Source organism: Ambystoma mexicanum, chromosome 1p (genome assembly GCF_040938575.1).
Source record: "Ambystoma mexicanum isolate Mex_15411 chromosome 1p, UKY_AmexF1_1, whole genome shotgun sequence".
Taxonomy (NCBI): domain Eukaryota; kingdom Metazoa; phylum Chordata; class Amphibia; order Caudata; family Ambystomatidae; genus Ambystoma; species Ambystoma mexicanum.
The window spans coordinates 202,529,475-202,541,618 of NC_090921.1; the positions used below are offsets into that span (position 1 = coordinate 202,529,475).

Genomic DNA, 12,144 nt, shown 5'->3' on the forward strand with positions numbered 1-12,144 from the left:
TCTCCTTTTTCCAGAAGTGCCTTTATGATAGTGCCCATTTAGTTATCTTGTGGAATATTACTCAATGCACCCCTTAAGCTATTTTTAAGCATATAACATAGAACGTATTTCAGTACCTCTGCTCCAGTGTCACAGACTCATTTCAGTTTTTGACAAGTAAACTGACATCAAATCCTGAGCCATAGAAGATCAGCACCGGCAAGTGGTTTACTTCCTGTGAACAATACAAAATGATCCCCATGTCTTTCTTTATCTTTTATCTTTTCTTCATTTTATCTTTCAATGACTCCTAATGCCATTTTATTTTATCTTAAAAATTGTCCTTTTTAGATATTTTAAATGTTTTGTGGTGCTCCTGTTAGAAATACGAAATGTATTATTTATTGTATTTATTTATTTATTTCATTCAATATATTAATACAAATCACAGGGAAAGCAATGCATTTTTGGTACAAACATGCTTACTGAATGTACCATTGATAACAGAGTGGAGGACATGGGTCCTTTACAAAGGGGTGAGAGGATGTGACAAGAAGACCAGATGTTGCAGGGGAATTTGGAAAGATAAACCAGGGATGAGAACAGGACAGAATGACATAGGAACGGGATGATGCCAAAATTGCTGAATTTTGAATGAAGGGGTGATGGAAAAGTGCTGTAGGGTTGTCCATGAAGGGAGGGAGAGAGGAAAACAGAGTGATGCAGTTGCGTAGAGTGCTGGGAAACAGGTTCTTCAGAAAGAAGGAGACCTTTGAAGTTGAATTTAAATAGTGGTAGATTTGGAGTAGTACAGAGAGGGAGAGGAAGAGCATTCAAGAGTAGGGGATTGAGAAGAGAGAGATAGGAAATGAGAGCATGCACAGGGGGCTCGAGTGGTGGTAAGGTGGTGAGCTGAGGATGATCTTAATGAGCGAGGAGGAGAGTAGGGAGTAAGATGAGCAGATGGGTAGGATAGGGCAAGTCCATGGGTAGTTTTGAAGATGATGAAAAGAGGTTTATACTTAGCTCTTTGTTTCATAGATATCCAGCCGATCTGGCGACCGGAAGAGGAGGTAGAGGTAAAGAAAGAAAGGTTTAAATGTGTGCGGACTACGAATTTGAGAAGTTTGTCCAGAGGTGAAAAAGCATACTTGGAAAGGCTATAGAGCAGACTGGCACAGTAGTCAGATATAGAAAGGACTAAGGAGGAAATTTGCTATTATGCAGTATTGAAAGGATGAAAATGATGGATTTCTCTGCTATTGAGAAAGTTGAGTCTGGCTGCAATGGCAGATACGGAGATGAAGAGCGAGAAGATTGTGATGAGTTGACTATGACACCAAAGTTCCATCTGAAGCAGAGTAAGGAATCTAATCTGGTGAGAAGAGGATAAGATAGCCTGTTTGGCTGTAAAGTAGAGAATTTCAGTCTTAGTGGAGTTGAGCATGAATGAATGAGACGCCATCCAATATTTGATAGAGATAGTAGAGTAGAGACAGGTACTATATAAGCAATAAGGTGCAGTGATTGTGGAGATAGTGTATTCAAATGTGGGAAAGTTAGCGGTAGATGGATTCAGACAGATAGGAGGTTTGGAGGATGAAAGCAGTCCTACCCCACCACCCCTACCAGTGGAATGTGGACAGTCAGTGACGGTGTAGGCAGGGTCATGAAGAGCAGCAAGTGTTGCAGAGTTAGAGGGGGGATGCAGGTTTCAGTAAGTGTAACAAGGTCCAGGGAAGCAGAATGAGAAAAGAAGAAGTCAGACGTAAAGGAGGTTTTATTGCAGACAGACTGTGCATTCCTAAGAGCAATAGAAAGAAGGTTTGATGTAGAAGGATAGTGATGCTGAGTCTGAGAAATAGAAACACTAGGGGTAGATGCGAGAACTGTTATGATAAACTGTTGCAAAAAGAACGATTTACCATATTTCACTTCTACATTTGAAAGCATACTATATTCTGATACAACTGTGCTCCTTTACAGATCAGCTATGTTTCATCCAGCCCACTTCTGAGTGACAGAATCCAATTCCCTTCCTTCTTCCGCACCATTCCCAATGATAACTTCCAGTCCCAGGGTCTAGCCTACCTTCTGATGCACCTCGGCTGGACTTGGGTTGGTCTCCTTATTGAAGACAATGACTATGGTCAACAAGGTGCCAGTGCACTAAAGCAAGAGCTGGCTAATGCTGGGGCTTGTATTGCCTTCTCTGAGAACATCATCCTGAGCCGGAAAGACAGAAACGCGAAGCATATTATCCAGGTGATAAAAAACTCAACTGCCAATGCCATTGTCATCTTCTCCAGTGATGCTGGACTTACCCCTTTGATGGATGAGATGATGAGACACAATTTGACTGGGAGAGTCTGGATTGCCAGTGAGGGTTGGTCCACATCAACAGTCTTATCAGTGGACAAGTATTCTCAGATCCTTGCCGGTGCCATTGGATTTGCAACATACAGTGGAGAGATTCCAGGCTTTGAAAACCATCTGAACAGTGTTCATCCTTCAAGTTCAACAGACAATGTCTTCGTAAGGAGGTTCTGGGAGGAAGCATTTGGCTGTAAATGGCCAGATGAGAAAAATGTGACACTCCTATGGGATAATACATCAAAACTCTGCACTGGTAATGAGAAACTGGATTCACTTCACATTGACTACAATGACGTTTCACAATTAAGGGGACAGTACAATGCCTACACTGCCGTGTATGCAAGTGCATGGACTCTGCATAATCTGAACACCTGCAAAAAGGAGTTACAGTCATCTATAAGTTTGTTGTGTGCAGATAGGTTAAACTTACAACCATGGCAGGTACAGTAAGAATGTTTACTTGTGTGAATTTAGGAGTTTGACCTGATGAGCATAGTCATACTATGTGTGCTGTCATGGCCAAGGGATAGATAGATGACTCAATTCAAATATTTTGGTTCACTCTTCTCTCTTTATTCACGCCAAGTATATATTGGGCTGGAAGTACGGCTGAAGGGGACTCTGTAGAAAGAGAGGTTAACTGGAAAAAAGTATCTAACCAAAACCGTGGTCAATACTAGGCAAACACAAATCCATGAGGGAGTAATATATTCTTTCATTTTACTACTAGTCTAAAGGGCATGAGGTCGTGAGCCCACCATCTCTACTTACTCTTGGTCCTTGTTTTAACACTTGAGTAGGTGTCACAAGGTAAGCCAGAAAAGGCGTGCCCCCTTCCGGCCAGCCACCAGCAGTTTTCTCCAGCCCACCGCTCACCCTGATTTTAGTCAAGGTGTTGGCTGAGGTGGGCCTCCCCAGGATATGGGGCGACGAGGGGGCTTCAGGGGCCGCACTATGCCAGTTCTCTGGATTATGTTATTCATTTTAAGAAAACTGTGCCAAATCTCAGACAATCCAAATGAATGTATGCAATAACACACTTTAAGTAAAGTAGTAATATGGTCCCATTTAAATAATTGTACATTCTACAGAAACAACTACTTCGCTTAACACTTATTTGCCCATGGCCCTCTATGTAGAATTGTTATAGTTTCATTACAAGGGCGAGAACAAGGCAGGAGAATCAGAGTGGGTCTGGGTTTCAACGCCTTTTTCCTACCCCAGCAGGAAGCAAGCAGTATTGCTGGCCGCCAGGTATATATGAGGCGGCTGAATTGCAATGAACTGGTATGGATTAGATCTAGTTACACAGGTAAAAAAAAGAGGTAAAATGTATAGGAATTAAAGCATAGTCTGCTCACATCAGATTTAGATTAAATTATGGTATTTTCTCAGTAAAATAAACATCTAAGTAATTTCACTTCAAATGCAGGAAACTCTGATCAAAACTCAAATATGAGGACATGTCATGCCTCATTAGGAGTCAGGTGACAACGGTAAGCACAGGAGGTACTTAACATACTGCTGTTTTACTGCCAACCTGACCATAGGCCATGTGGTATTCAGCATAATTAGTCGTAAGAATTCTGCAGAGGAATTCCTCCAATGTCTACCTCTACCCAAATTGTGTTAGCAAAGAATTTACAACATACCAGAAAGCCAAACACATGTTTTTACTTTACGTGAAGTGACACTTTAACACATCCACACAACATATCAGATAGAAATGTGCTTGGCGATAGCCAAATGAAGTAAAGAAAGTCTGGCTTCTCTGCCTCTCATCCTATACTATCTTTGTTGTATAACGCACCGAGACATGACATCGGCCAGAGATTTTCCTGGGTCCCAAAAGAGCTGTAGAGATGACAGCAAAGTTTTGGGTGATTATGCGGGAAGGCGGACATGCAACAGTGCAGGGTAGGCAGGCACAGGCCAAATGCACAACTCTGATCTTAGGGATGCAATGTATGTAGACTAGGGCTTATCGCTGGTTGGCCCCTGCAAGAGAGGAAGACACCAGCTGAGATGAAGGCAGTGTGAGAAATTGGATTCTGCCTCGCTGGAGTATATGGGTCAGTAAGGGTAAAATTGCCCACTCAGCCCTAAAAAAACTCAAAAGAGACAAAGGGTATTGTAATGGTCAGAGGGATCACACCCTGAGTAAAGTACAAAAACCATAACAAGATCCCAACAACTTTGCACTGTTAGTACCTCCTGTACCCACTTCTATCTGTGGCATCAAATCAACAGTTAAACAAATTATTCTGATGATTCGACCACCATAACTCAGTTAGTAGTTCATAGCCATTGGTGCTAGTCTATCCCAAATATAAGGTAATAAAATTATTGTTTAAATCCAAGTCATAAAAATACAGTTAACATACATTTATAATTAGTTTTAAGTGACTAGTGCTCTTTATCAAACTAAAAATACATATAAAAAGGTTTTCTAACAGGGAGCACTTTTGGTAAAACCTAATTAATGCACCAATATGTTAATAGCAAAATAAGTAAGTACTTCAAAATACCTACTAAAACAAACAATTTGTAAAATGTTAGCCCGTTTTCAGGTCACTCAACAATAATACAAAGTTAGTAGTAGTTGTTAATTAGTATTGCATAAAAGGAAACCATGTTTCATTCTTAAACATATTTATGTATCGATAAAATAACTTCTATAAAAGATTCTAGTAACGTCGGGACTGGTTTTCAGCTCCGGACACTCTTAAACCAGATGACCTTATTCAAAAGTACAGAAGTACAGGAGACAGATTCTGTGATGTTTAGGAGGTACCCCACCTAAAGAACACAGTGCAAACAGCTTCAATTAGTGCTGTTATTTTATTTTAATTTGCACTCAACAAGAGATTACATAACTTGAAGGGTACTCGCCGAAAACGCTCTAAATGATGTGTATTGCGGTGGGATCAGGACGCCTTATAATTAGGCGTGGGCCTGTGTAAACAATTGGAAGCAACAATGGTGTGGTGAGTGAACCACAAACTCCCCATAAAACCCATAACAACACATCTGAACACTATCTGTTCACTCTTCATAAAAACACCACATGAATTTACTTTAGAAAAGTGAGAACAATAGAGAATCATTGAGCTCCAGCAAGAAATAAACCTCGCTCAATCATTCCATACTAATACCAAATCTACATTCTCTAGCCAGAGGTACATTTTTGTTGTTGTATCTTTTAAGGCTAGTCAATCTGTGACTAGCAATTTGAATAAGAACATTAGTTCCTTAGAATCAGGATCAACGGTAACAAACAAGGATAGGTAACACAAATAACACTTACACAGTGGTGGACTCTTAAATTCCGAAAGCGCTGTGTCTTCATTTAGTAAACATGCATCATCTATTTGCAGCGGTATTTCATAACGCCATTGTAGCCAGCACTAGTAAGAAGACAACAAATACACTTTGAATACAACTAAAAAGATCTGGGAGATGCGTATAGTGCAAAAACATATAAACAGGTGGAAATCCAAGATGGCCCTCAACAAGTGTACTTATGTAGTATTTAAACTCTATTTCCCAAAACCGCTGTAACTTTTTCCGATGCACATATGACCTTGGTTTGACTTGCGATCTGGAGCTGACACAACGAACAATGCTATAAACAAACACAATGCGTGTTAATTCGTTCAAGGTAACCCGCCGAACATTCTAGCCAAAGCTCAAAGCACACTTGCCCACTAATTTTAGAAGGCTCACTTTAAAGTGGGTTTATCACATCCCGTTGCATGAAAATCTCACGTGAGCAATCACCAGGAAGCTGGGTTTAACAAATTCAGCACTCTCTATGGAAACGCTACACTCATGGATAGAGGGGCTCATTCCACAAGAAAAAATGCAGAACAACGACTCTATGGTTACGCTTTGTAACAGCGTAGGACATCTTGAAACGGGGAGTCCACCGTATGAATTAAAGTCAGCTTCAGCCCTCACACATCTGCAAATCAAAACACAACACAATCATAAAGGTAACATAGGGACAATCAAGAGATATACCTCCTTCACCTTTTGTGGTAATGCAGTACGAGGGAAGAGTGGGGTGAAGGTGAACAAGTAGTGATGCCAACAACACAGTATCACAGTCCAAAATAAAGTGAATGTTCAATCAAGGTTCTATAAAAATGTAAACTGTTTAATAACACACACCATCTGCAATTCGAACAAAACAAGATTACTATACAAAAACCACACAAAGGAAGGACAGAAAAACTGCAACAGACTGAAGAAAGTAGCACTTTGAGTGTAGTTCATGGGTTGGTAGGTAAGGTACTACCTTAAAAGGATATTGGGTTGAAAACAAGAGCAATTGTGGCCTAATCATTCTCTAGGGTTCCAGTGGACTGTGGCTGCAGTTCATCTTCATAGTACCTGGATTCAGTTCTTGGTGGGCTGATGCATCAGACCCAGTATCAAACTTTGATGCGAGCTGATCGGGCTCAGTCGGGCAATTAGGATCGTGGAGGACCTTGCAGCAAGCGGGCACTGAGGAGGGTCGAATGCCATTGCTCTGTGCGGATTAACGGCTGCAGTTCAATGATGCAGGTCGGGGCAGTCCCAAAAACAATTGACAGTTGGCCAGGTTAGGTCTTGCTTTGGCTGCTGGGAGAGGTCGGCAAGTGACGCTCCAGCAGTTCGAGTCGGTGAGCGATGGTCATTGAAGTGGTGATCAAGGGTGCATCGATGTACAGTCAAAGTCGGTGGTTCTCAGGCTAGCTGGGCCAAGATGTGCTGTAACCCCCAGTTGGAGTCGGCGAGTGATGCTCCAGAGATTTGGTTTGGGTTCCAACCAAACTCTTGAGCCCAAAGAGACTTGGCCCGAAGAGCAGTCTCTTCGGGCCAAGAAGTTGGCATATTTCTCTAGGATACGATGCTGTGTCTAGCTGTTTTAGATGCAGTGCAATAGTTTGGCTGTTTGCAGGAAGCACCAGCACCTTCCCTATTGTTCAAGATGCGGGGAACACAGAGTGACCGGTTCAGTGCGATAGAACAAGGAGCTTCGGCTGGTCTGGCCCTCCAATTGCTTGGAGGCTTTCGCAAAGGAAACAAAGAAAAGATGTGCCCGTTCAGGGTCTGCTCTTCTAGCAGAGTAGATCTGTTGCAGAATGTTTGGTCCTTGTCCACAGCACTGGTCACTCCCGAGGTTCCCTGGGAGTGGTTAGGGGACAGATCTTCTTTCTGTCTTGGACGGCTCCTTCTTCACCTCTGGCAGAGGACTTTGGGCAGTACAACTGCCCCAAATGTACTCCAGGTGAGAATGTTCAGAACGTCTCTTTGGCCCTAATGGATCCTTGAGGAACTGAGGTAATTCTGCTGAAGGAGGGTGTGAGACTTCTTCTTTTAAGGGCACACATCTTAAGGTGATTGGTCTAAAGCTACTCGGCTTTAGGGGACCAATCCCTGATCCTGCACATTGCCCTTTTGATCTTGAACCCAAAGTGCTTTACACCATAGGAAGTGGAGCAGACAGGAAAGGGAAAGAGAGACTGTGAGAAACAAGATGGTGGAAGTCTTCTTCCAGTATCCACAGCACCCCTGCCTATCCTACTCTCACTCCCTTCCCTCCTATTGACAAACAATGAATATTGGATATGCAGCACCGAGGTGTGAGGCTACTCGTCCTGAATGGGTGTTCTCTTTTCATACCTGAAACCAGGAATGATTTCTGCAGTGCTGCTGTCTCTGGAGGAGCGGGTTACCAGCCCTCACAAAGAGAAACAAAGAGAGACTGGATGCTCAGGGTGTCTGTCCTGCTGTGGGGAAGTACCGTCCCATCTGACCAAAATAGTCATTCCCTTCCACAGCAGGGCTGATTCACAGATTCACAGGAGATGACACATGTGCAAAATCAAATTGGGTAATGTCCGCCATCAGCATAAGTATCGCCATGCTCTATGCCTAAACTCAAGCATAGCAAATTCTTAGAGATCACCCTGCCACCAGCACTGGGTAGTTTGGGAACAGGGGGCATATCTTAAATGATGCCCCTGTACTGCAGTGACTTTGCTGCCGCTGCAGGGGGCGAGTGGACATCTTGTGACCTTTGAACATGTTCTGCTGCATGAGCTGAGCGGGTGCTGCAGTTCAGGCTACTGATGCGGCAAGGCACAAGTACATTATGCTTTGGCATGGAGTTGCGAAACCGTGATTTCTGGTTAGCAGATTACATCTTTGGAGAAGTAATCACCCTCATCTTTTTATGGAAAAATCTAAAAGCCAGGGCTTTGCACCTTTGCCAGAATGCAATTCCTTGCAGGCCGAGGTCTCATACATGGAGGTTGGACTTGTCAATGTTGGTTGCTGCAGCAGTCGTAAGTAGAGCCTTTAGTGGCCTATCGGCTTCAAATGCTTAGCTATTGTGGTTGATGAACTTGAATAGATCCAGGTCCTCTGCATTTATCAATAATTCGAGTTTACGGGATATCCTAGCCCACCAATACATGAGACCTGCAACTTTTAAAGAGGGAGCTCACCAACCCACAATCTTCCCAGCAGCTTGACATACTGTGGTTTGGAACCAGACAAGTTCACACCCAGTTTCATCCAGTTCACCCACACAAAGCACAGACAAGAGGTCAATTGGTCATTGACATGACAACCGTGAAAGTGCATGTCCTTATATGGCAATTTCCCACCTGAAGAGGAAGGAAGATTTACAACAAAAAGGTCTGACACAAATAATCTGTCTTGTATCACTAGACTAAGACATAGCATTAGTGCAGTAAAAAAATAGAAGTGGAAATCAGTTCACTTCAACAAGCCAAAAATAACTGGGATGCCACTTGGAGAAATTTTAAAAAGTACTCAGCTGCAGGTCTTGTGCCACAATGTAAAAACATTAGCAGTCCGAGGGCAACAATCCCCGGTAAGGGCTCGTGACAGTGTGTGTCATTCCATTACTTAACAAGACCCCCAGATGCACACATTTTATGCAGAATGCACATATACCGAATATTTTACAACAACAAAACATAACACTTTTTTGTGTTCCCCTAATCCCCTGTTTGCAACCCCTAAAAACCCACCGCAACCGATTCCCCACAAGATGTAACCCTTTATATACCCCACATACGTTTTCGTCATATTTTTAGTTATATGTGCATGTCTACATAACATTTTCGTTATTAAGACTTTATACCCCCAGATGCAGGGTTTCTACATATATCTGAACCCGTTAAAGTAGAAATTATGATCTACTGATCCTAGACCTGGTTCCACTAACGCCAGGCTGTAAAATCGTGGAGGCCGGCCCGCAGCAGTGAAAGCTTGCAGGGTGCAAGGGCTTGTGTTGGCTACCAGAGGGCATTGTGGCATCAGGTCTTCTGGTGACCTAGAAGACAATGGGGTCATCACGACCCAGGCGGTAACCATGTCTCTAGTTGCGCCATGGTTGCCGCCGGTATTTTACCGATTCCGCCAATGGTAAATGGGGAATTACCGCCCCATTCCAAGGTTGGCGGGCGGTAATTCCCCATTTACCATTGGCCCTTCCCCATTCCCATTTTTGCCCCATAGGGCTCAATGAGAATGGGGAAGGCGGCAAATTGCGGTACCGTAATTACCTTCAAGGTCCCTTCAAGGTCGCAAAGGGACCTCGTAGTAATGTGTTAAGGGGTTAATGGCGCTGCAACCTTTTACGGTGCCGTTAACCCCTTAATGCCTGGGTCGTAATGAGAATGGGTTAAACGGTCCACAACTGTGAGACTCTTCCTGGCCCCGTGTGTCTGGATCCACGTTTTCGAGACATTAGCTATCAGCTTTGTTTTGTGACCTGTACCAGGGCTCTACTGAATACATACCCTTTATCTGCACCTTGCCCTGCTCTGACCAATTTAGTAATCTTGCCGGTTTTACTGTACTCACCAGCTGTAATGCTTTGAGGTAGCAACTAACTTGCGGCTTTATAGCTCTACTGGCATCCTGTATACTTCCTGGAATTTAATCCCCAGCGGTTTGCACATTTCTAACATTTTAAATCTTCCTTTCATTTTTATGTGTTATAATAGTTATGCATGACCTTTTTTTTTATATCAGATCACAGTTTTGAATCGGTTTAAAATCATTGCATACCGGCTTTTTATGTATTTTCTATCTTGTGTGTTCCGGTTTTAACTAAGTCTGTGTTCTGTTCGAGCTCTAAATATGCCTAGGATTTTGTCCAGTCTTGGATAATAGTATATTGAACATTGTGTGTCTGGGATTATTGAATATTACTTGCCCACTCCTTTTTTAAATCTGTTTGTATTGGTACTAGTCCATTGGTGGTTTAATACATTATGGTGCATTATGGTGAAAAGGTAAGCCATGAGATCCCCAATTAGTGGGAGTGAGGTACAGTATCTCCAATTTACCAAACATATTAATGAGGCTAATATGATGATTAGCTTGTTTTCTAGTTTATTGCATTAAATTGAAGCTCCAGAGAAGTGTATGGGCACCAATCAGATGGTAATCTACAATAGAAAGCAACATGGGTCAAATTGTGTGGCTAACCTCACAAATGACCAATTAGAGATTTTTGCATTTAGATTGAGGAAGGTCCCACTACCAGTTCTCCTTAACATGGGGCAGATCCTCCCAGGTTATGAGGTACCCAATTCACTAGCCCAGTTTGAGGGGTGTGGGGACCATCATAAAATACCTGTTGAGATTATTTGCACCAATTTCAATGGTAATCCCCACGAGGGGTTGCGGCAAATGTCACCACACATTGAAGTTGGCTTAATATCTGGTACCAGTCACAACGCAACTAATCTACCCATTTGAGGTAATTATTGAAAATAGATTCAACCCGCTTATGGGAATTATTAGCGCCAGCGGTCCGGCTAATGTTGGCAGGATAACTGAGGTAGCATCTTCATAGGGAACATTGTCTAAAGCCTATAAATGACAAGAGGGGTGCAACCCCATGTCCATTGCAAGGGATGCAAGTCATTATACCCACTGATGGCATTGCTTAAAGCAGAAAACAGGATGCTATGCAGTGACCTAGATGCATTAGGGCAGAAGGTTAAAGATATTGATGGTTGAGCAGGCCTGTCTGAAATAAGGCTCAGTGGGACTAAAGAATCTGTTAATATACTGGCCAGGCCCGAGGAGAATGTGGGGGCAAGTATAGATAGCAAGATCTATAGGGGGATTGATAATTTTGTATCTAAACCCCCACCAGGTAGGAGATCACAGAATATTTGTTCAGTGACCCTGCAAAGTTGGAGAGTGACCCCTTGTTTTGCCTGCCTGTTTTATCAGTAATTTAAATAGATTTTATTTAATTTAAAGGGTTCCACTCTGCACTTAACAAAATGCTACAAGGCAATGTGCTTTGTCTTGGAACGCAAATAATTAATTCCCACTTGTAGTTTGAAATAGACCTGTCTCAGGTCTCTTTATTATCGCTTTAGCATTTCTCTAACATTCATCTCTGCCAAACCTTCACTGGGAATCACCAGGGTGGGATAGAGAATCCTTCACCAATGGGAACAGGCTAACGGAAATACATCTGCTTCAGTCAGCTCAGCCGGAGTTCAAAGTAAGAAGTGTAGTGTCTCTGTGATATCTTTTCCCTCCAAATATTCTGCAGTATTTTTCCAGAGATGTTTACTGCCAGTAGAACCCACAGCTGCGTGGACGCTACTGAATTTGTAAATAATCTCTGGAGTCTCATGAGACGCTTACAGACTTTGCTCTCGGCTGCTAAAAGAATGCAAAACAAGTTTCATCTGAACACATAAACAAGTTGTCTTTCTATGGCTCTAGCAAACAACA

At 42.6% G+C, this 12,144-nt stretch overlaps 1 protein-coding gene across 1 annotated transcript in view; it reads left to right on the plus strand.

The window, feature by feature from the left end:
- LOC138468449 (extracellular calcium-sensing receptor-like) overlaps positions 1–12,144 on the plus strand; it is a 132,037-nt gene that overhangs the window by 21,948 nt on the left and 97,945 nt on the right. The window contains exon 2 of the mRNA XM_069609009.1: positions 1,966–2,796. Coding sequence (XP_069465110.1) covers positions 1,966–2,796 — 831 coding nt within the window. The remainder of the gene's footprint in view (positions 1–1,965; positions 2,797–12,144) is intronic.